This window comes from Bacillus rossius (assembly GCF_032445375.1).
Source record: "Bacillus rossius redtenbacheri isolate Brsri chromosome 4 unlocalized genomic scaffold, Brsri_v3 Brsri_v3_scf4_2, whole genome shotgun sequence".
Lineage (NCBI taxonomy): Eukaryota > Metazoa > Arthropoda > Insecta > Phasmatodea > Bacillidae > Bacillus > Bacillus rossius.
The window spans coordinates 36556116-36579887 of record NW_026962011.1 but is presented as its reverse complement, the minus strand read 5'-3'; the positions used below and the strand labels follow the sequence as shown (position 1 = coordinate 36579887).

General features: G+C 41.2%; 1 protein-coding gene across 1 annotated transcript in view; it reads right to left on the bottom strand.

Annotated features, from left to right (window-relative positions):
• The window catches only part of LOC134542149 (PDF receptor), a gene marked incomplete at its 3' end in the record, with an annotated part of 62786 nt that overhangs the window by 14762 nt on the left and 24252 nt on the right, over positions 1-23772 (bottom strand). The window contains exons 2-6 of the mRNA XM_063386164.1: positions 20183-20290; positions 17406-17566; positions 15039-15142; positions 6823-6991; positions 3777-3879 (exon numbers count right to left, since the gene is read on the bottom strand). Coding sequence (XP_063242234.1) covers positions 3777-3879; positions 6823-6991; positions 15039-15142; positions 17406-17566; positions 20183-20290 — 645 coding nt within the window. The remainder of the gene's footprint in view (positions 1-3776; positions 3880-6822; positions 6992-15038; positions 15143-17405; positions 17567-20182; positions 20291-23772) is intronic.

Here is a 23772-nt window from a genome sequence, read left to right as displayed (position 1 = left end):
CAGCGCTTGCTCGGCGGCGAGTCCGCGGTGGCTTCGCGTCCACTTCCGCGGTGCGGAGGCCAGGCGGAAATACTTCACTTCACAAATCCGCTCGCACCAGCCCTAATACCGCCCTCCGTGTAACTTGGGATTCTTTTTGAAGTCATACTTCTAATGCGACTTCCAACAAGGTTGCGTTAAAGTTTACCGCTACCATGGAGAATAACGCTACCATGGAGAATTATTTGCATGCAATTAAAAACTATTTTTTAATGATGCCAAAGAAGTATAACTTCTCACGCGCGTACATAAGTACACGCACCCATTTTTTTGAAGTTATACTTCTAATGCGACTTCCAACAAGGTTGCGTTAAACGTTTACCGCTACCATGGAGAATAACGCTACCATGGAGAATTATTTGCATGCAATTAAAAACTATTTTTTAATGATGCCAAAGAAGTATAACTTCTCACACGCGTACCTAAGTACACGCACCCATTTTTTTATGTTATACTTCTTCAGGCGCGTTATGAAAAAATAAAATGATTAGAGTGAATTTTTACGATACGCGCGCACACCATGCAACGAAAATTATCAGTATGGAAAAAAAAAGCTACACACATAAAGCTATAAGTGTGCTTTAAAATATTAAATTCTAGTGACTGATATCAAAGACTGGTCCTTATAATAAAGAAACATTTTTTTACTGCGAAAATTAATGATATAAATTGTGTTTATAAACTTATTCAAGAGTATTGATATAAGTGAGGTCATTTTCCCGTAGGTATAATTTATTTGCGTTATAAATTATAAAATTATTGTTTAGTAAATAATTAAAATTTATTTTTTTATAATTAAAAATTCAAATTAAATTTATATTAAATTCAATTAATTTACTAAATTAAATAATTAATTTTATAAAAGTGCTTTTATTGGTATTGAATACTGAGTATTAATTAAGTTTTCTTTAATTAATTGAATTTATTCTTTACCAACTGAATATATAATATCACTCCAGTACTTTTATTATTTTAGTTGATTAATTATTTGCATACAAAATTAAAGAAAGTTTTTTTTAACACGCCAAGTAATTATAACTCTAACGCACAAAATTTTTTTAACTTTACATGCAATTAACGAGAAACCCAGGACTCACACCAGTCTATCCCGAGTCCGCGTTCATGCATGTTCGGTTTTGTTTGTCCATTTGTAGCGTCTATTTAATTATAAGGTTAATGTTGATTGGTTCAAACATTGGTAAAGCTGAAAAAAAGAGCCACTTTTTAAACAAAAGTATAAAAATTTAAAAATGTTGGTATTTTACCATTTTAATGAGTGGTTAGGGAATGTGTAAATATTACAAGTTATGTGAAAGTTTCAGAATGATTAATTAGGTTATGTTGCTACAAAAAAATCCTTTTAAAATTGTTAATGGTTAGGTTATCTTCATTTAAAATATTTGACGTAAATTTGTGTTGTGATTCAATAGCGTGGCCGAGACTGTTTTCAGCGAGAGATTGCCCTGATCATTGTCACCGCTCTACTGTTTACTTGATCCTGTGGTTCTCCAGAAATCCTTAGGAATATAGCGTAGTCGAGACTGATTGCAAGAAGACAGGTACGTAAATGTATTTACTTTACGACTGGAGGGCCAAGACTATTTTCCACACTAATTTGTTTTCCATTACATGTGAATATTGAAGAGTTTTTATACTGGAGGTGCACCGAAGTTGTACTAGCGAGCTGGGATCTTCGGTGAACTTCGGAACTGTTCGGGCCACGGAATGGACCGGTGTGAACCTTAGACACTTTTTTTAATGAAAAAAAACCAAGTTACACTAAGGTAAATATTTGGGCGTGTTGAAAAGACTTTGTGAATAGTAGGCTTCCCAACAACACTAGTCGCCCACCCGGTCGGTAATCGAACCCGGTCAAACGACTAGGCAAAACATAGACTAGGCAGTACCTAGACTATGTAATATATAGACTAGGCAATAAATATATAGACTAGGTATTTTTAGTAACACATCTCTTTCAGGTAAGTACGTCCCAATTTGTTTTGAAATCTGCCTTCTAATAGCGCATCTGATACAACTGTTCGCCGTGTCGTGTTGAAATGAGATGACACTAACCAATAATTAGTTACTATATAGATTTTCCTTATTTAATATTACTCTATAAACAACCAAAGCTTAGTGACAATATATTTAGACTTTTCCTGTAGCAACCAGGTTTATACCAACAGCTATCGGTTATTTTCTTTGTCAAACCAACACTTCATTTTTTTTTTTGTCATTTATGTATCCTTTCACTGCGTGTACAAATTAATTTTGTTGTGGTTTGTTTTTTGACTTGACAAAATTTTCTAGCTTACTTGAACCAGTGATTCCACGTGTGTTTGAAATAGGGACTTTTTTTTTCATCCGAATATGAATGAGAATATTTGTAATGGAAACGCTTATATTTTTCTTTAACAATTTCGCTGGATCAGCACATTAATATTTTCAGTAAAATGCGTTTACTTAAACTTCAATCAAACATAGTTCCAAGGTTTATTACAAAATATTTCGGGTTAGCGTTAATGATAATTTGGCCTCTACGTCTAAAGGCCATTAGTCCCATTGAGCTTAGAAATTGCCGGGAGATAGAATTTAATTGAAGTCCTGTTTTACCTCACCACCGCCAACACTTAAAAGAGCTCTGCGGAAATGGAGCTGTGGTGTGGAAAACCAGAAATTTTTCCTCTCCTACTCATTCATATAGAACATGCTTATTTTTTATTACAAAACATCATCAAGTGTTTTTCTTACAGCTTAAATCTCTTTTACCAAGAAATTAGTCGTCAAGTAATTAAATTAACATTATAAACACGACACCGCCCGAGTTGTTTTGCAAGTAGTCATGGGCCCACCCAACAGATTGCGTCACGTGACCCGCAAAACATGGTTTTCAGTTTCCAGCGTAGGAGTCGTGCTTCAATATCTCCCTTCTTGTTCTGTGATGATGGTTAGAGACCCGGAAATTTCGCGGATTCTTCTGGCCTCAGGATAGAATTAAAAGTTGAAGGTGTGCTCGACCCATGTTTACTTTCCCATTGGTTGATTTCTTAGGGAGAACATTTTTATCCTTGTTATTTGGCACTACCTGATTCGCTTACTTCTCTCCTAGCTGGGCATCATTTGCTCACGGTCGTAGAGGGGCGTGTCCAAACAACTGCGTGCCAATCATTAACACAGTGCGAGAATGTGAAGGTTCGCATTCTAGCTTGCGACTAAATGAATCCGCGAAATTTCCCGGGTCTCCAATGATGATTAGTAAGCAGGAATTATAATTTCCGTCGTCAAACACAGTCACTTCCATGAGGTACAGTTCTTGCCGCAAACACCGCGGTTCAGCCAATGCTCTGTGTGTTCCTCAAACACATGTGCCGTGTATTAGGGATTTAGGCACGTTTTATTTAAAATTTTGTAATCTTAAATATTTTTTAAATATATATATTTTTTAATCTTATTTTCTTTACGGTCAGGCCCTCAGCCTCTGTTCTCAGAGGCGAGCAGATTTTCTTTCCCAGCCTCATGCTAGCTTAGCATTCTGGCTAATATTTCTCCCGCCTCCAGGCACGTCGGAGGCCGGTAACTTTATTTCACCGCGTGACTACTTTTGCCTACAGCAGCTTGTGAAGCAGTTCTGAGCCCTGCTAACTCTGTCACGAATCGAACCTACTTATTTAATTATTCTTTAAGACACTTGGGGTATTACACACCGCCGCGGCGAACATGAGACAGGCGATAGTTACGTGTGATCATGTTGTGCAGGTAGAGTCCCTCGATGAACATCCACATGAACATGGCCGTCCGCGCGTACTCCAGGAGTATGTACGATGCTTCGCAGAGCACCGGCTGGAACACACGCGCGGGAGCTACAGCTGTTGAAGCGTCCAGTCCTCCAAGCAGCGACGGCACTGCACTCTTGCGGCGCCATGGCCCACTCTTGCAGGGTCTTAAGGAGAGGAACCTCATTGGTTGGCCTGGTGGAGGGGGAGAGGGTGGAATATCCCCAGAATAAAGGTGGGAACGGGGGCATTCCCCGGAGGACTTTAAAAAATGAACCTTTTAAATAAACTGGAATTTAAATTTCGACCATGATATTTTTTAAATTTATCTTAAGAAATGTTGATATTCTTTCTGTTGTATTCGGGTTAGTTTTATAAATGCTAATGATAAAACTCCGGTGTAATCTCCATTGTACGAGACAATAAATTCTAAGAACATTTTTATAGTATAAAGTCATGAACACTCAATTAAAATCGTAAGGAATTGACCATCATATTAAATAACGTGCTAACAGCAATAATTAAAATATTTATCTTTACATAAATACATATATATAAACAAAATTTTACAAACAATGTAAATAAAAATGAACATATAAACGTGAAATACTGCCAAAAAAAAGAGAAGTATTTATATTAGTAGTTCTTTAGTTATAAATTACAAAACACATTTTTTTAGTTACTTGGTATTCACTCTGACAAAGATTTTGCACTTTTAAAATGAAGTGTGCATATGTTTACAAGTACAACATATAGGATACTAATTAATTTACACTTGATTTTGTGTGATTTCCATCAAACCTCCAGATGTGTACTTTAACACGTTATTTACTGTAATAACAGATGCACAATCGTGTATTGTAGCACAATTAGTTTTTATATCAATATTTGTGTAATTAAACAAGTATATTCAAATGTATAAAATTTGTAATGTATAAATTTTAAAAATAATATGAAAACTTTCATATACGTTTATGTTCCGATTTGTTTTACAGTGAGTGTATGTAAACAATGTTGTAAAAATATGTAAACCCTGGGAAAAAGTACGCATTGTGAATACTGGCATGCCCACTGTAAAAACACCCAAAACAATGTAAAAGTATGTACTTGAACGTAATAAATGCTATCTATATGAAAAAGTCCATGTCTGGCCACTAAACTGACCCGGATTCGATTCCGGGAGGATGTAATCGCAGATATTTTTTTGTTGCGAAGAGCGAAGGTGTCCCTCCGTTCCCCCTCGACCGTACCAAAAGCCCCGTCTACAAATGCAATGCCCCAAATTGTGTCCGACGAACACTGATCGCTGAAAGGTTCACGTGACCCTCAGACGTTATGTGTGGTGTGGGCGACAGTTTCGTCGACCGAAAGTGTTATCGACCGACAATGTTGTCGACTGACAGTGTTGTCGCCTGATAGTGTTTTCGACCGACTGTGTTGTCGACTGACAGTGTTGTCGCCTGATAGTGTTTTCGACCGACTGTGTTGTCGACTGACAGTGTTGTCGCCTGATAGTGTTTTCGACTGACTGTGTTGTCGACTAACAGTGTTGTCGCCCGATAGTGTTTTCGACCGACTGTGTTGTCGACTGACAGTGTTGTCGCCTGATAGTGTTTTCGACCGACTGTGTTGTCGACTGACAGTGTTGTCGTCTGATAGTGTTTTCGACCGACTGTGATGTCGACTAACAGTGTTGTCGACTAACAGTGTTGTCGCCTGATAGTGTTTTCGACCGACTGTGTTGTCGACTGACAGTGTTGTCGCCTGATAGTGTTTTCGACCGACTGTGTTGTCGACTGACAGTGTTGTCGCCTGATAGTGTTTTCGACCGACTGTGTTGTCGACTAACAGTGTTGTCGCCTGATAGTGTTTTCGACCGACTGTGTTGTCAACTGACAGTGTTGTCGCCTGACAGTGTTTTCTACCGACTGTGTTCTTGACTAACAGTGTTGTCGCCTGATAGTGTTTTTGACCGACTGTGTTCTCGACTAACAGTGTTGTCGCCTGATAGTGTTTTCGACTGACTGTGTTGTCAACTGACAGTGTTGTCGCCTGATAGTGTTTTCTACCGACTGTGTTGTCGACTGACAGTGTTGTCGCCTGATAGTGTTTTCGACCAACTGTGTTGTCGACTGACAGTGTTGTCGCCTGATAGTGTTTTCGACCAACTGTGTTGTCGACCGACTTTATTGTCAACCGACAGTGTTGTTTTCGACCGTCAATGTTAACGACCTGCAGTGTTGTCGAACGACAATGTTGTTGACTGACAGTGTTGTCGCCTGATAGTGTTTTCGACCGACTGTGTTGTCGACTAACAGTGTTGTCGCCTGATAGTGTTTTCAACCGACTGTGTTGTCGACTGACAGTGTTGTCGCCTGATAGTGTTTTCGACCGACTGTGTTGTTGACTGACAGTGTTGTCGCCTGATAGTGTTTTCGACCAACTGTGTTGTCGACTGACAGTGTTGTCGCCTGATAGTGTTTTCGACCAACTGTGTTGTCGACCGACTTTATTGTCAACCGACAGTGTTGTTTTCGACCGTCAATGTTAACGACCTGCAGTGTTGTCGAACGACAATGTTGTTGACTGACAGTGTTGTCCCCTGATAGTGTTTTCGACCGACTGTGTTGTCGACTAACAGTGTTGTCGCCTGATAGTGTTTTCGACTGACTGTGTTGTCAACTGACAGTGTTGTCGCCTGATAGTGTTTTCTACCGACTGTGTTGTCGACTGACAGTGTTGTCGCCTGATAGTGTTTTCGACCGACTGTGTTGTTGACTGACAGTGTTGTCGCCTGATAGTGTTTTCGACCGACTGTGTTGTCGACTAACAGTGTTGTCGCCTGATAGTGTTTTCGACCGACTGTGTTGTTGACTGACAGTGTTGTCGCCTGATAGTGTTTTCGACCAACTGTGTTGTCGACCGACTTTATTATCGACCGACAGTATTGTTTTCGACCGTCAATGTTAACGACCTGCAGTGCGGTCGACCTGCATTGCTGTCGACTGACCGTGTTGTCGATGCCTTGCCGCGCAGGTCGGAAGCCGGGCGCCTGGTGATCGACCTGCTCGCCGCGGATCACCGCCTGGTCGATGTACAGTGTCAGCCGGATCACCACCTGGATCACCATGGCGATGAACAGGTTCTTGTGGATGCGCGTCCTGTTGTTCCGCAGGCTCCTGCCGAACAACACGCTCTCAGTTCGATAAGCACACAGGACGATTTACATGTAGTTACGTAGTTTGAATCAAAATATACACGTCACATCGATGTGATCAGATTTCCAGAATAACAGAGTGGTGCTAACCGTTAGAAAAATAACGAATGCCCTACAAGATGTTAAAAAATTATTCCTTCTACTTCTTCAATACACTTGGCTACATGCCAAGTGCTCTGAGTGGGTGCCTTTGGCTACGACAGCTGCATGCATGATACTGCCAGTATTACCTCGTGTGTTTGTGCAGTTCGGTACACGATGTCCATGCTCATATGCAATCAACTGTCCATTGTGACGAATTTACAACTTGTAAATTAAATTTTGCTCCAAATGATGCACGGAATAATCCCTGTGATTGACGGCAAAATTTCGTGAATCGCTCAGTATGTTTAAGAGTTTGAAAAGAAAGGAACGAAGTTTGGATTAACATCACTTTGACCTTGAGGTATTTAAAGACGATGAAGGGTGATGAGACTCATCAACAAATTCTCCCGCTTTCCCTACACATTCGTTTCGTCAACTCTCCATTCACACGAGAAGACTGCGCGCCAGTCCAGAAGAGGCTTTGCCGCGCTAGAAGCACCAGAAAGCGTCACACTTACCATCCCGCCTCACCAACACTATTACCCCCTCCTGGGTAGGCGGTCCCCTTCACCTTCACATTGTTGTGGTAACGGAGTTACGAATTGTCAGGAGACGGACTTAATTGAAGCCACTTTCGAACTCACCATCGCCATATCGCAACACCCAAATACATCATTGCGGAAATTGTGCTCGACCACACCTAACGGTGGTTACCAATAATGAGTTAGGATTTATGTTGTTAAAACACGGTTACATGTATGAAAACAAATGTGAGCGAGTATTTCAGTACTCGCCAGCGATGTGTGAACATCTAACCCCCGGGTTACGAGCAAATTCATGTGTTTTCTCGTGTTGCAAACACACTTATAATACGAAACTCGGACACGAAAATTGTCGTAGGATTCTTAAAAATAATTCCGAGCGTGATAAATATACGCAAATTCTGTTTTTAGTTACATTTGTGGACGCGAAAAACACGTAGTTTCCGCTCCCGCCGCTAGAATTCGCTGCCGGAGCAGATACTTCGAATATCGAATCATTCCATTTGCTGACAAATATTTTTAACTATAAATGAAACGACTGCAATAAAAACAAAAAAAACTTGAAAGAATACTGAACCCCGGTTTTGTACCTGATTTTCGACAATGATTTTTTAAAATCTGTCTATCTTGTTATAATTATTTTAACAGTTAATAATGCCCATATGACGTATCCACGTGGCTTTGTGAAACTTGGTTCGCGCCATCCGCCACAGATGGCAGCACCGTGGTTGTTGCACATTTCCGTTCCTTGACTTCCGGTGCATTCACGAAATTACTCCCGCAAAATGCCGCGCAGTGAAACCTAAGATGTAACACATCAAAAACAATCATTTAAAAAAAAAATTTTTCCAGGATGCACTACACTTCAGTCAATGTTTGTATGTCTCCGCAAAACACATTTTTTTTTTTAGTACCTTGGTATTCACTCTGACAAAGATTTTGCACTTTTAAAATGAAGTGTGCATATGTTTAAAAGTACAGCATATATGATACTAATTAATTTAACACTTGATTTTGTGTGATTTACATCAGATCAGACCTCCAGATGTGTACTTTAACACGTTATTTACTGTAACAACAGATGCACAATCGTGTATTGTAGCACAATTATTTTTTATATAAATATTTGTGTAAATGAACAAGTATATTCAAATGTATAAGTTTTTTAAAAATAATATGAAAACCTTCATATACGCTTATTTTCCGATTTTTTTTTTTACGGCGTAGACATTTCGTTACCAGGCCACCCCCTGGGTGCCCGTCATTTGTCATCGTCGGGATCCTCTGCAGTTCGTTTGAACGGACGCTGGTGGTCGGTTCCTCCCCTTCAACGCCGCGACTGGTCCCGGTCGAAAGAGGGGCTCGCTCGCCTCTGGAGACCCTGCAGTCTCTTCCTGACAGTCGCTGCCGCGGGAGTGTCTTTGTGCGCCCGTAAACCAATCAGCGACGGCGCTCGCGGGCGGAGCAGAACAACGAGCTGAACGCTGCGGGATTCATTCACGGCTCCTCGGATCCCACTGGCAGAACCCATCCAGCCTGTGACAGCATTGTCTTGTACTCAACCTGCGTCTCGACAGAACTATCCTACACTTCAGTTGGTTTATTGTTCTTGGAACATGTTTTGAACTATTAAACATTACATGGACAAGCATTTTGGATTTTTGAGTGCTACTTGTTACTGTCGGTAAGTATTTTTTAATTAATATATTTAACAGAACTTGATGGTCTGATTAATATTTATATATATACGTTTTTTTTTCAAAACTGTTTTAAACATGAGTGTGGAAATTGAAGTTAAACGAAATGAGTAGAGAGCTGGCCTTACTGTCCGATTATTTTCCAAAGTGTTTCGAGAAACATGTGACCTCATTACAAAATATAGACAAACGGGTATTGAAGCACATGTTATCGCTTGCGTTAAGAAAAAGGGAGTTCCCATTGTGATTTCAGGTTCAATCATTTTGAAAAAAAGAATACAGCTTGTCTTCGAACGTAAAGAGAATGCGTCTAGTTCGTAATAACGTATCCGCTAAATAAATCTGTTACGTGACATCTATGACATGACTTTTTTTTAAGACTGACCCAAGTGAGAATTTCTCGACATTTAGCTCTTTGTTACTGCCCTATCCAATATACAAAAAGCAAAACAAATTTGTCGGTAAATATCGATCCTAACCCATCCCACTGACCTCTGAGCTCACAAATTTGAAAGCTGTTAATGTCGGTGAGACTTGGCTGCTTCGTGGGTTCACAAGCAGCATCCGGGTCCGTGCAGTCATGCCGCAGAGCGCCAGTTGACCGCGAGGAGGGCTCAGCAGGAAGAGTGGGTGGTAAACCTGGTAAGCCTGCCACTCTGAGTGACGGCTAGAGTGGCGTCCTACCGAGACCCCCAGGGGCATTACGCGCTGGTCTCTCATTAGCAGATTGGGGCAGAGAGCAAGTGTTATTGCTGAGGAGGGATAGGGGGAGGTAACTCTAGGATTTGCGGTCGTGTAGCGCACTGTGCGGGGAAGGAAATGCAGTTTGATATTTCGATTGGTTTATTCAGAGTGGGAAGTATCGTGGACATGGAGGTTGTTGCAGACGGATGGGAGCACTCTGAGGAAACACTCCGTATCACGGTAAAGCTCGCGGATCATCTGACCACTAAACCACCGCAGCTCCACAATAAAATAACTCGCGGTCGGCAGCAGACGCTAAAAAGCTAACTTTGGCGCCGGATCACGGTTCCAAAATCTGTGGTAACATTTAACAACCAACGCTAGCTGGTGGGCTGGGTCACAAGGTTTACGCGAGAAGCCCTTTGAGTTATTTGAACCTGAACAATGCTTATGGACACATCCCAGACTGGCGGAAACTTAGAAAGATCTCGCGCGCTCTTCAAGTGTTTTTGTCCCACCGCGCAAGACTCAGGACTCGCAATCCATTACCACCTGGTTTGTAGCCTCATTTCGCCTTTTTATTCTCATGAATTCCCAAAATTACCCCACTACAGACCACCCTGTGTTCTGTCGTTGAGCGTCACCGCCTTAATGACTCCGCTGTTGACGAGAAGCTCATTTAAAATTAAAAACAAGAATAATACCCTTAAGAGCTTTGTTCTGTGAGAAATGGCTCCCACAGCTTAGAAAATATTTATGTGAGTGGAAAGAAATGATTAGGTCGACGCTCTCTGGCTTACGATGTGCACAAACGACCTTAAGATTCGACGACGCGAACTTTCAGGTAACAATTTTTTTTTTGTGTTGGAAACTTCATTGGTGGCCATAACCGCCGGTTTATGATTAGACATTAACGCAGTTTAAGCTAGTTTTATATTTGAAATTTTCTTGGATGTAGTTAATGTGAAGTTTAATTATTCATCAAAACGTTTATTTCACACGATTTTATTAATCATAAAAAATCTTTTAAACGTGAATTTGGCTTGTGTTATTTTAAAATTGTCATGCATTCTTGCCTTCATTTTCCCAAGCAAACCGGTGCGGGATGTGTCTATAAGCATTGTTCGGGTTTAAATAACTTGAAGGGCCTCTCGCGCAAACCTTGTGACCCAGCTCACCAGGGCGCGTCGGTTGTTAATTGTTATCACAGATTACTGTTTCTTTTTAATTAAATACTTTTTATAGAATTATCATTATTTTATTTTGTATGATAATTGTTATAATTATTTTTTGAATAAGTTTTTAATTTTTAAGTATAAGTAAGACGATTATTGTTAAGTTGGTTAACTGAGCTCAGCTGTTCATTGGTAAATTATTTAACGTATTTTTTATGTTATACTTCTTTAGACGCGTTATGAAAAAAATGAAGAGAATGAATTTTTACTATGCGGGCGCGCAGCATGCAATTAAAATTGACAGGATGAACAAAGTCCATAAAAATAAAATTTAAATATGTTATTTTAAATCATATACTTTAGTGATTGGTATTGAATACAAGTCCACATAATTATAAAATATATATTTATTGTGAAAATTATTTTTATAAATTGTGTTCAATAACTTTTTCAAGTATTTTAAAGTGTATTTATATAAGTTATAATATATTTCAGTATTTATAATTTATTTTAATTATAAATTATTACAGTTTAATTTTATAAATAATAAATATTAATAAATTAGAGTTAACACTCATCACATTTATATATTACGTATATTATTATTAAAAATTTATATAATATATTTTACAAAATTAAATAATTAATTTTATACACGTTATTTAATTATAATATTGAATACTGAGAATTTCTTTAAAAAATTAATTTGAAGGTAGCATTATCATGATCTTGGAATCTTAGTTCGTATTATGCTGTAGTATACGTAAACCTGTATGTAGAACTTTACGCTATACTCTAATTTATACCTAATATTAAAAATAGCAATCTGTTTTGTTGTAACACAGTAAAATATTTGGAATTAATTTAATGGAATAAATTTTGTTGTTATAACGGTGTAGCCACCCTTTGAAAAAAAAATAGTTCTAGTTGTAAATGTTTGTTCGTTCATCTCAGAAAGTTCTTAATCGATTGCTTAAAAAATTTTGACACAATGTTGCATCCGAATGCGCACGTGTTTTCATAAACTTATGCCACACTTGTGACATGTTAAAAGATAGATAAAATATAGATAATTAAAAACGTAGATTTTTAATATTTTCATTGGCTTTAGAGCGACATATATCGAGGTATAGAGGAGAGAGATGGAGAAATATAGAGAGCTATATAAATATAGGTATGTAGAGAGAGATAGAGATGTACATATATAGATGTACATAAGAAACAGATGATTAGAGAATTGAGATAAGCTATGTTATATGTGTATTCACTTCAAAAAAAAATTACAAAATAAAATCGACTGAGGCATTGCTGGGTATTAGCTAGTAGTCAAATGAAAGTGAATCACCTTGAACGTGTGGAGCTGCTAAGGTAACAGAGACGAACAGAACCAGGTAGGAACGCCAGCTGAAGGAACTGGGCTGACCTCGCCCCTGGGATGAAGGGTCCGGGGAGGCCCCGCCGAGGTCAGCCCTGCGCAAACACCCTCCGCCCGAGTGGGGGTCAGCAGCCCGACCGACGAGAGTGGCCAACTTCGACCTCGCGTGGAGTGCCTGATATCCTGGAAGCTCGCGCTGCCACAACTGCCTCGTTTTGGTTCGTTCAGACTTCTGTTCGGCGCAGTACTCTCAAACTGGGCCACGGGCCGTGAACAACTTGTGATGAGTAGAGACCCGGAAATTTCGCGGATTCTTCTGGCCTCAGGATAGTATTCAAAGTTATAGGTGTGCTCGACCCATGTTTACTTTTCCATTGGTTGATTTCTTAGCGAGAACATATTTTTATCCTTGTTATTTGGCACTACCTGATTCGCTTACTTTCTCTCCTAGCTGGGCATCATTGGCTCACGGTCGTAGAGGGGCGTGTCCAAACAACTGCGTGCCAATCATGAACACAGTGCGAGATTGTGAAGGTTTGCATTCTAGCTTGCGACTAAATGAATCCGCGAAATTTCCGGGTCTCTAGTGATGAGTAGAGACCGGAAAAAATTCGTGATTTCAAATACCTATAGGATAGACTCCATGATCCTCTATGCGCTCGTGCAAATTACATCTGCTCATTGGTTACCGAATCATAACACCTGTTGACTGGGATGATCGTGATTCGCTAATTCTTCTGTTAAAGATTTTTCATTGGCCCAGAGTCCTTCAGATAAACTGTGGCCCAATCGCTGAAGCAAAATAATGTCAAAAGTATTTGGACTCTAGCCTATCGCGAAATGAATCCGCGAATAATGCAGGTCTCTAGAGATGAGTTACATCTAGTTAGTCAAACACAAAACTACAAAATAACAATTTACAAATTTCAGCCATTACTGATGAATCAACTACCAGTTTTAACACCCAAGTTTAGTGATGATATAAACCATTTTAAAAATGTATTAAATACAAAATATCAATATATAATTAAAAAAACTAACCTGAAACGGATCAGATATGTTTTTAACTAGAAAAAAAATTTCTTGTTATGATACTTTATGACCCGTTTATGTTTTATATTTAAATTTTATATATTACAATTATGAATGATATGTCACGAAATAATGTTTGAGGATTGCCGAGACTGCAAAACACGTGTCCGTTACACCTTAAATGGATGATTCGTGCGATTCGTGCAGTACGCGCGTGGGCGACTGGTGCGCGTCTGCCTCTGGGGAACGCCCAGCCGCAGACACATCTGACCACGAGCGCTCGGCAAGCATGCTCCACCGAGAACAGGACCTGGCGTGCGAGCGAACACGTGAACGCAAGGGGGCGTCCATGAATTACGAGAGGCGTTGAGCGGGAGGAGGGGGTAGAGCCGGATCTCACCCAATCTCACGTGGGGGGAGAGGGGGAACCAGGTAAATATCACGTAAATTTTTTTTCCCGCAAGAAACAGTGTAAAACTACGAGGAAACTGGGTTAAATTAAGTAAAAAACGTTTCCCTACTAAAAAAAATGGCTAAATCCTACAACAATAATATTATTTATCGCGGTTATGTGACCGCCACAAAATCGCTCTCAAGACCACACATGAGTCCCCGTGGACTGAATTAGAATGAATATATTTTTTTTACGAATTTAAGTACTTCCTATTTGAGTATTTTGAGTATTTTATTGTTGCGTTTTCTGACAGTGATTCTAGACTACGTTCTGTCTTAAATACTTACTAGTCCTAACTGGTCTAAAATAAAAATAATTAGGCGAATTATGTTTTTGACGTGACAACGTCTAATAAATCGAAAATGCCGGCTGCACGCACGAAAAGGTGTCCCGTAACGCACATTGTCCCGTTACGCTGTGTCCCGTTACGCTCATTGTACACTTGCGCCGCATCTATCTCCCTTCCACTCGATTGGAACAACCATCGATTTGACTTTATCGAGACACATTAAACTTGAAACACTCCCATTCGTTTCCTACTTTTCCTATCATCGTCCTATCCTTAACAGAATAACACAGATTGGAAAGAGTTAAATAGCAAAAATGTGTAAAAGTTAAAGTTAAAATAATCTCTTCGTTGAAGTAATAAACATATTTGAATTAACGAGTGCAAATAAAGGTAAATTTATCAATTAAATTGTAGATTTCAATTTTACTCCTTCTTTGCATCCATACATAAATAGTAATTAATGATTCAATAAAAATGACTCAATTTTATTCATAAAAGTATGCAATCATTTCGTCAATGTTTTTGTTATGACGTTGTCACGTTAAAACTGTCGTCCGTAAACCGACTTTACAGACAACCAATTTTTGAAAAACCTCACTTGGTGATTACGGGCGGGGGAGAGGGGGTGTCGAGTCGAGGGAGGAAATCGCCGCACTGGAGGGAGGGATGCCGCTCACCGGAAGTGGCAGAACACGGCGAGAGACAGCAGCAGAGCCGTCAGAGAGACGCTGAAGCCGACGATCTCCAGGGCCCGCGTGCGCTCGGCGATGTCCAGCTTCACCTGCGGACAAGCACCGCGTCAGCCGTCACTCGTCACCCGTCACCCGTCACTCGTCACGCCTCGCTCGCCTTGACGCACCGGCGCCGCCGGCTGCTCGGACGAGCGAAAACCCCCGGTATGATCCAGGTAATGTGAGCGATAACTAGAGACCTGCAAAATTTCGCGGATTCATTTCGTGATGTGCTACAATTCAAATAATATTATGCCTTGGCGCTGCTCCTACCATACTTGGTTCACTGTTAATCTGGATTTAATGAGGGCCAATTAGAGAGAGACCCCCCTCGCTCGAAGAATTGTCGAATCACAGACACTCGGTCGAGACGACTCACAAGTCGGCAGCCAATGAACAAGTGGCATTTGACCGAGCGTGTAGAGTGTAGTAGAGTCTATCCTGGTGGTCATTGAACCCGCGAATTTTGCAAATCTCTATCAATAAGTTAAAAATATATATATATATCTTTAAGTCCGCAGACTTACCGTTTACTACCATAAAATAAACTATGTTTTGTAACAAAATTACATACTATACATATCATATAATGTTAACAAGTCATTAAAAACATTAAAATAACTTTTCACCTCATTTTTATAAACAAATATTTCGTCAAGTTTCTTCTACTTCGAACATGTATGTTGTTTGAATGAAGCTTGGTCAGGTGCATTTGCATAAATGTACAATAACATTGTCTTTTTTATGTGTAACATTAAATAAAATAGCTACAAATCTGTTCTGTATTATCCGAAGAATTGGATCAACGAGAGCCGGATAAACTGTGCATACTACGGTCTCTTCTCAAATCATGAAAAATGATACTTGTGTAGGAGATGCAAACAAGCTCAATGGAGAACTACTCCGCTAGGAAATCTTTTGCCCTCGTCGCCATAAAAGAATAAAATGGAGTGTATAACACGCAATTTCGCTTTGCGCGTGTATGAGTTCCCACATTTGCCACCGTGGGAACTCACAGGCGCCACTGTGGGAACTCCCACACTCACGACATCTGCAGGCCGGCAGCCCCATACACGCAGTTCTGCACGACAGACCAGGCCTCTTCATGTTGATCTCCATTCCGAACTATAATAATATAATATATTTATTTAATCTTGTTTTATACTTTTTATACAATTCACTTAATTGAACAGGAAAATTTAACACTCGCTAAAGCAAGTTGTGTGTGAATGCATATAGTCACTTGTATCTACGTGCGGTATTTGATAATGTAAACATTTTAAATTATTAAAAATTACCTAAAAATCTTAGATTAGTTTCTTTATAAAGCTTAAAGTTTAAAAGAAAAATTCATTTTGAATACAGGATACAGTATAACATTGTTTAATACAAATAAATATAAAATGCAAAAATTAATATTTTAAGAAAACATACAAATTCACAAGAAAAACAGTATACAAAACCTTACTTTAATATTTAAGAAATCATTTCATGAATTAAATTATCCAGCTATAGATTGTTATATTTTTTTTATTTGTACAACTAAAATTTTTGGAAGAAAAAATTCTAAAGTTCTCTATGAACTGGTTTTATGAACAAGAGGAATGTGTAAAGTGATGTTCTTGTCAATGCCGTGTGCGATAATTATGAGCTACATGATGTAACCGATTTTCTCTCCTATGCACACTCGTTACTGTGCGTGTATGGTGCTCCTGAGAAGGGATAGCTCGCTTCGGGGACGCACCACAACGCCGAAATACAACAACGCCGAAATGCCAAATTGACCACAACGCCGACAGCTAGAAAACTGCTGTGTACCACAACGCCGAAATACACTAACGCTGAGAAATGTCATTGCAGGACTGCCACAAAGGTTAGGTTAGGTTAGACTAGGTTAGGTTAGACTAAGTTAGGTTAGACTAGGTTAGGTTAGACTAGGTTAGGTTGGACTAGGTTAGGCTAGGTTAGGCTAGGTTAGGCTAGGTTAGGTTAGACTAGGTTAGGTTGGACTAGGTTAGGCTAGGTTAGGCTAGGATAGGCTAGGTTAAGTTAGGTTAGGTTATATTACGCTAGGTTAGGTTATATTACGCTAGGTTAGGTAAGGTAAGGTTAGGTTTGATTGTGGTATTTCGGCGTTAAGGTACATTTAAGAAACACACACAAATTCATTCAGTTGTTATTTCGGCGTTGTGGTACACGGCAGTTTTCTAGCTGTCGGCGTTGTGGTCAGTTTTGACATTCGGCGTTATGGTATTTCGGCGTCGTGGTACCGACCCGCTCGCTTCCTCCGTGCAGAGCTCTGTCGGCGTGTACCTTGGCGGCGTCCTCGGAGCCGGCGTAGAGCTTCCTCATGAGCTGCAGCATCTCGGGCGTGAAGCAGGACGTGTAGTTGGTCCAGCCTTGAGGACTGCCGTAGTCCCCCGGCTCCCTGCCCTCCCAGCGCCCGTCCACGGAGCACCGCTTGTACGCGAACTCTGCGGACCCACCGCCCGCGCTCGCACTTCACACTGCCGTGCTCGTCTAGCAACAACTGGGTGACCGAGGGGTCCCAGAGACGTGAGAGGTATGGTTCCGTGACGGTGCTACCTTTGAATATATATACTGTATACAAGTCGCGAGTGGATAGGATTTACTCTACGTTTTTCAGAAGCGTATGATGAGCAGCAGCTTGGGAACTTCACCGCTGCAGTGCGCTGCCGTAACGCCCTGTATCGTCTTAGGTTGTTATTTACACGTTAGAGCGAAGCACTGTCGCCCGCTGTCATTCCCCCGCACCCCCCCCCCCCACCTATCATTCACTGCAGCTCAAGGTCGTTCAACGGGAGGGGGAAGGGGTGTTTGAAGAGTTCGACACTTGTCCGTTAGGGACCACCACAAGTCGATGCCCTAGAGATGGTGGCGATTGCGGCGGTGAATTAACCAACTACCTCAAAACCGTATTAGAAATTTTAACCTGGGCTGGTGACTTCTATACAGTATATATATTCAAAGGCGCTACTCAGATCCCACAGAGGGGGCTGGCTCTGTAGGTGGTCTGGGGGTTTAACGGCGGAGCTGAGGGCGGGTCGGTGGGGCCGAAGTTGGGATGTGTCTCCTCAACCTCTCGGCCTAGCCGTGCGCTCTCCAGTAACATGCCGCGATTGGAAATGGCGAATCTATTTCCCGGTTCTCGGAACCCATGTTTGGCACTGGTAACAGTGTCAGGCATGTAAAAGACCCATCTTTCTCCTAACCAGCATAACACCCTAGCGGGATCATATGCCTGGGGGAGTATTGATGAATGTATGAGGTGTGAACCTAAGTTACATGCCGTGCTCGTCTGTGTCGACGTCGTTACAACGTCCAGAATATCTGTTCGGTTTCATCGCTGTGTGCGCCTGTGCTATCCTTTTAGTGTCGCTGTGTTGTCCAAAACTGTTGTTTGTCTGTATTCACTGTATTTTTAACACGCTCATAATAGCTTCACTTGTAACCAATAAACAAGTTGTGTAAACAAATCTTGGAAGTCGATTTTAAACTACTTATAATTGTCGTGTATCAATTTGGAAACTAAGCAAGTAGGTACGTGTAATCCGGATGACAATAGAATAATTTGCTACCCTCGATTTGATTATGATGATGGAGCCATTATGTGGATATTAGAATGCTTCAACGTGTTTGTGTGTAACTGACAAATACTTTTTTTTTAGTTTATAAACTATAATATTGTAATAAATTGTTTGTTGCAACTGTTTCGTCGTTTTCGTATACCCTTAACAAAGCAATATTAATTATTTTTTTTTAGAGTTCACGTTAATAACTTGACAATACTATATATACAGCAGTCCGCTGGCTAAGCACAAACTATCTTTACATGTTTTACTAAAAGAGTGCGCCCCAAACACCTCAAAGGCACGCAAGCAACTAGTTCTTCAACGAAAGGCTGCATTTACGATTCCGTAAGGATCCTGGTAACCGTCTATAAGGTCAACAATAATGACTTTCAGATGAACTTTTCAAAGATCCTTTTAAGGCGGAACATCATTTAATGAGGTAATCGGAAACAGCAAGTGTTTCAAGGCTTGAGGTCATGCACAGAGGCTTAAGGGTTCAGGACCTCCGAGATTATAGTGGGCTCCGAACCACTTGGTGTCGACTCGGTGCTCATGAATTTATGATGATGACGCAACGGAGTGGAACCCACGACTCAAGCCACACGGGCGTGACACGCTAGCGTTCATGCCCGAAAATGATCCCTGTCGAATAGAGAAGTCCTGTTGTGTGGGTGAGTACTGAGAAAATTCGCTAGTTCAGTGACTAATGGGTAGAGACCTGCAAAATTCGCGGTTTCGATGGCCTTCAGGATAGACTGCACATACCCCTGTACACTCGGGCAAATAACGCAAGTTCATTGGCTGCCGACTTGTAAGTCGTCTCAGCTGGTTTGTCTGTGATTCGTTGCTTCTTTGATTGAGGGTTATAACTGGTTGAGATTCGTCCAGATGAACAGTAAGCCAATAACAAAATTATCTAAGAGGTATACGTGTTTGAATTCTAGCCTATCACCGAATGAATCCGCGAATTTTACAGGTCTCTACTAATGGGATGGACAGCGCTGACCCTTGCGTGCTTGGGAAAACGGCAAGTGTGTATTGTCTACCACACGTAATTACAAACTCTCTGAAAATCCACATAACTTATAACTACTTAACGTAGAAAATAACAACATGCAACTGTCGTACGTTGGAAAACACGAGACTAAAAATCACACAACGCCAAAAAACGTAACTTAAAAGTAGCTTGGCTTCTTGGTTGTAGCCGCGTCCTCGGCGAATAATTCACCGACGTCTCAGTCTGCATTGCAGTCGGCATCATCAGGTAGCAGTTACTTACAGCCATCAGTAGGTAACTGCTCCCTGATGATGGCGACTGCGATGTCGACCGAAACTTCGGTGAATTATTCGCCGAGGACGCGGCTATACAACCCAGAAGCCAAGCTACTTCAGACAATGGCCGTGAAAGCCTGCGAACATTATTACCGTAACTTAAAAACACACAAGCTATAACAACCACAAGTTAGGGCCACACATAGTAAGTAGCGGGACACTCACTGGAGGGGTCGATGCCCTTGTCTCGCGGGCAGCTCTGACGCGCGGTGGTCCCCGCCTTGGTGGGAGGCCAGCACAGCACCAGGTCCCACGTCCAGTTGCAGTACACATCTGCACACACACGAGCAAGCCCTTCGGACTTCGCCTCACCAGCACCTCCGGCTGCGGCTCGCGGTGATTTGTGAACCAGCTGTACGCCCTTGGCAAGTCGACACTCTTGGCCTAGTGTAGCTCTTACAAACTGTGAGGCTATACAGTCCACGGGAACCAGCTATACACCCTTGGCAAGTCGACACTTTTGGCCTAGTGTAGCTCTTACAAACTGTGAGTTTATACAGTCCACGGGAACCAGCTATACACCCTTGGCAAGTCGACACTCTTGGTCTAGTGTAGCTCTTACAAACTGTGAGGCTATACAGTCCACGGGAACCAGCTATACACCCTTGGCAAGTCGACACTCTTGGCCTAGTGTAGCTCTTACAAACTGTTAGGCTATACAGTCCACGGGAACCAGCTGTACACCCTTGGCAAGTCGACACTTTTGGCCTAGTGTAGCTCTTACAAACTGTGAGTTTATACAGTCCACGGGAACTAGCTATACACCCTTGGCAAGTCGACACTTTTGGCCTAGTGTAGCTCTTACAAACTGTGAGGCTATACAGTCCACGGGAACTAGCTATACACCCTTGGCAAGTCGACACTCTTGGCCTAGTGTAGCTCTTACAAACTGTGAGGTTATACAGTCCATGGGGATCAGCTATACACCCTTGGCAAGTCGACACTCTTGGCCTAGTGTAGCTCTTACAAACTGTTAGGCTATACAGTTCACGCAAACTATCTATACACCCTTGGCAAGTCGACACTCTTGGCCTAGTGTAGCTCTTACAAACTGTGAGGCTATACAGTCCACGGGAACTAGCTATACACCCTTGGCAAGTCGACACTTTTGGCCTAGTGTAGCTCTTACAAACTGTGAGGTTATACAGTCCACGGGAACCAGCTATACACCCTTGGCAAGTCGACACTCTTGGTCTAGTGTAGCTCTTACAAACTGTGAGGCTATACAGTCAACGGTAACCAGCTATACACCCTTAGCAAGTCGTCACTCTTGGCCTGGTGTAGCTCTTACAGACTGTGAGGCTATACAGTCCACGGGAACCAGCTATACACCCTTGGCAAGTCGACACTCTTGGTCTAGTGTAGCTCTTACAAACTGTGAGGCTATACAGTTCACGGAAACCAGCTATACACCCTTGGCAAGTCGACACTCTTGGCCTAGTGTAGCTCTTACAAACTGTGAGGCTATACAGTTCACGGGAACCAGCTATACACCCTTGGCAAGTCGACACTCTTGGCCTAGTGTAGCTCTTACAAACTGTGAGGCTATACAGTCCATGGGGATCAGCTATACACCCTTGGCAAGTCGACACTCTTGGCCTAGTGTAGATATTACAAACTGTGAGGCTATACAGTCCACGGGAACTAGCTGTACACCCTTGGCAAGTCGACACTCTTGGCCTAGTGTAGCCCTTACAAACTACAGCTGCTATCGTAAAATAATATGTGATCATCTCTCTGTAGGTACATTCTTGACACTTAATACCAGCCGATAACAGAGTAAATAAGCCAGGAAAAGCATTATTTATGTTTTATGGTGCCAATAGTTAGAATACTGTAGGTATTTTCAAATAGGAATTAAAACAAAAATTACCATATTCATAATGGTGGTCTCACACATAATGTTGATGTTCGTTTGTTTTGTGATTACTAGCTTCTATTTAAGGGCTATTTCGTAATTATTATAATTTGTGCTATGTTGTACACTCATATTTTGGAAATATTATTAACATTTTGGAAATATTATTGACAGAACTAATTAAGGGGGTATCATGATTTACATAAATAGCCCTTAATAATAGTTATGACAATAAAATAAAAATAAAAAACTTGACGTGTGAGACCCCGCTTAAAGGCTCCGGTTCTCTCGCCACCATGGCTAACTAAATTCGTAAGTTATAATTTTTGTTTTCAAGGCAATCCCTACAGATGTTTCACTGCACGATCATTGAATCTCGTTACTGTGGGAATTAAAACGGGCCATTGCTCACATAAGTCATCAAAAGAAAAATATAACACAAAACAACACAAACGACTAAAATTCAATAAGACAAACCAAAAAACAAAAACAAAAGCGACACCGGCCTGCCATATGCCATAACTCGACGTAGTTTAGTAAATTTAAAATGCTTGCTTTTAATTTTTTACAGTAATAATGTATTAGAGTTTCCGAAAAAGTTTTAATTGTATATTTATGTTTGGTTATGAATTCCATCGTCAGGTACACTCTAGAAGTTATTTACCACGTTTATCAAGTCAGTCAAGTATTCATAACTAAAACATTTATTTCACTGACTGCATCATGGTAATTCACTAGAAGTTCTTTTGGTTTGTTTCTTAAAAATATGTAATAGGCCTAAAAATATAAAAACCTTAAAGTTCCGTATGGTGGATGAGACTTGTGGGAAAGGGATGGAAACAGGAAAACTGTATTATTCCAAAGTTTTGTCCCAGGCCAGAATTGTCGGGGGGAATAAACATCCAAACGTGCTTACTGACAATGAGCCAATCAAGACATTTGCAACGAGCGTCAATTGCGCTGTAGTGCTGTACCACTCACGTCACCCAAAATTGACCAAAATGTCGTACAATGACTTTAAATGAGTTTTTTTTTAATCAAACAACAATTCGTTGTTGAAATGATAAAAAATGTTGTGTAAAACTATTGGAACTACAATTGATAAAGACCGGAAAAAATCGCGGATTCCTTTCGAGACAGGCTGGAATCCAAACTCGTTTAGCTTAATGCTGCGTCAGTGGTTGGACCGCAATTTAGGCCTACCTGAAGGGCTCTGAGCCAATGGTTCAAACACTCAACAAAAGAAGTATCGAATCATAAGAATCGCAGTAAACAGGTGTTCCGAGTCGGTAGCCAATGACCAGGTGATAGTTGCCCGAGTACATAGAGAATCGTGGAGTCCATCCTAGTGGTCGTTGAAACCGCGAATTTTTCCAGTCCCCAACAATTGATAAAGCGTGTTGTTGGGGTGATGACAAGGCTTGCAACAGTGTCAGCGGCACTACAGATGACCTTGACACTCAATAGAGGGGCCGCTCCCAGACCGGCATGTCCGGGGCGCAGCGGGATGCTCATAATGCTTTGTTAACATGTCAGGCGAAGCGCCCGTCGCTCGCAAGGCCGGTTGGGGCAGGCCCGCCGAGGGGACTGAACAGTGGCGCCGTGTGTGGCAGTTCGGCGAACGATCAAACCAGCCTAGAAAAAACGGCAAGGTCGCTCGCTTGTACGTAGCTTAACTATTTTTTGGACGTGACAACGTCTAATAAATCTATGAATGCCGGCTGCACGCACGAAAAAGTGTCCCGTAACGCACATTGTCCCGTTACGCTGTGTCCCGTTACGCTCATTGTACTCTTGCGCCGCATCTATCTCTCTTCCACTCGATTGAAACAACCATCTATTTGACATTTTCGAGGCACATTAAACTTGAAACACATTTTTGAATTAATGAGTGCAA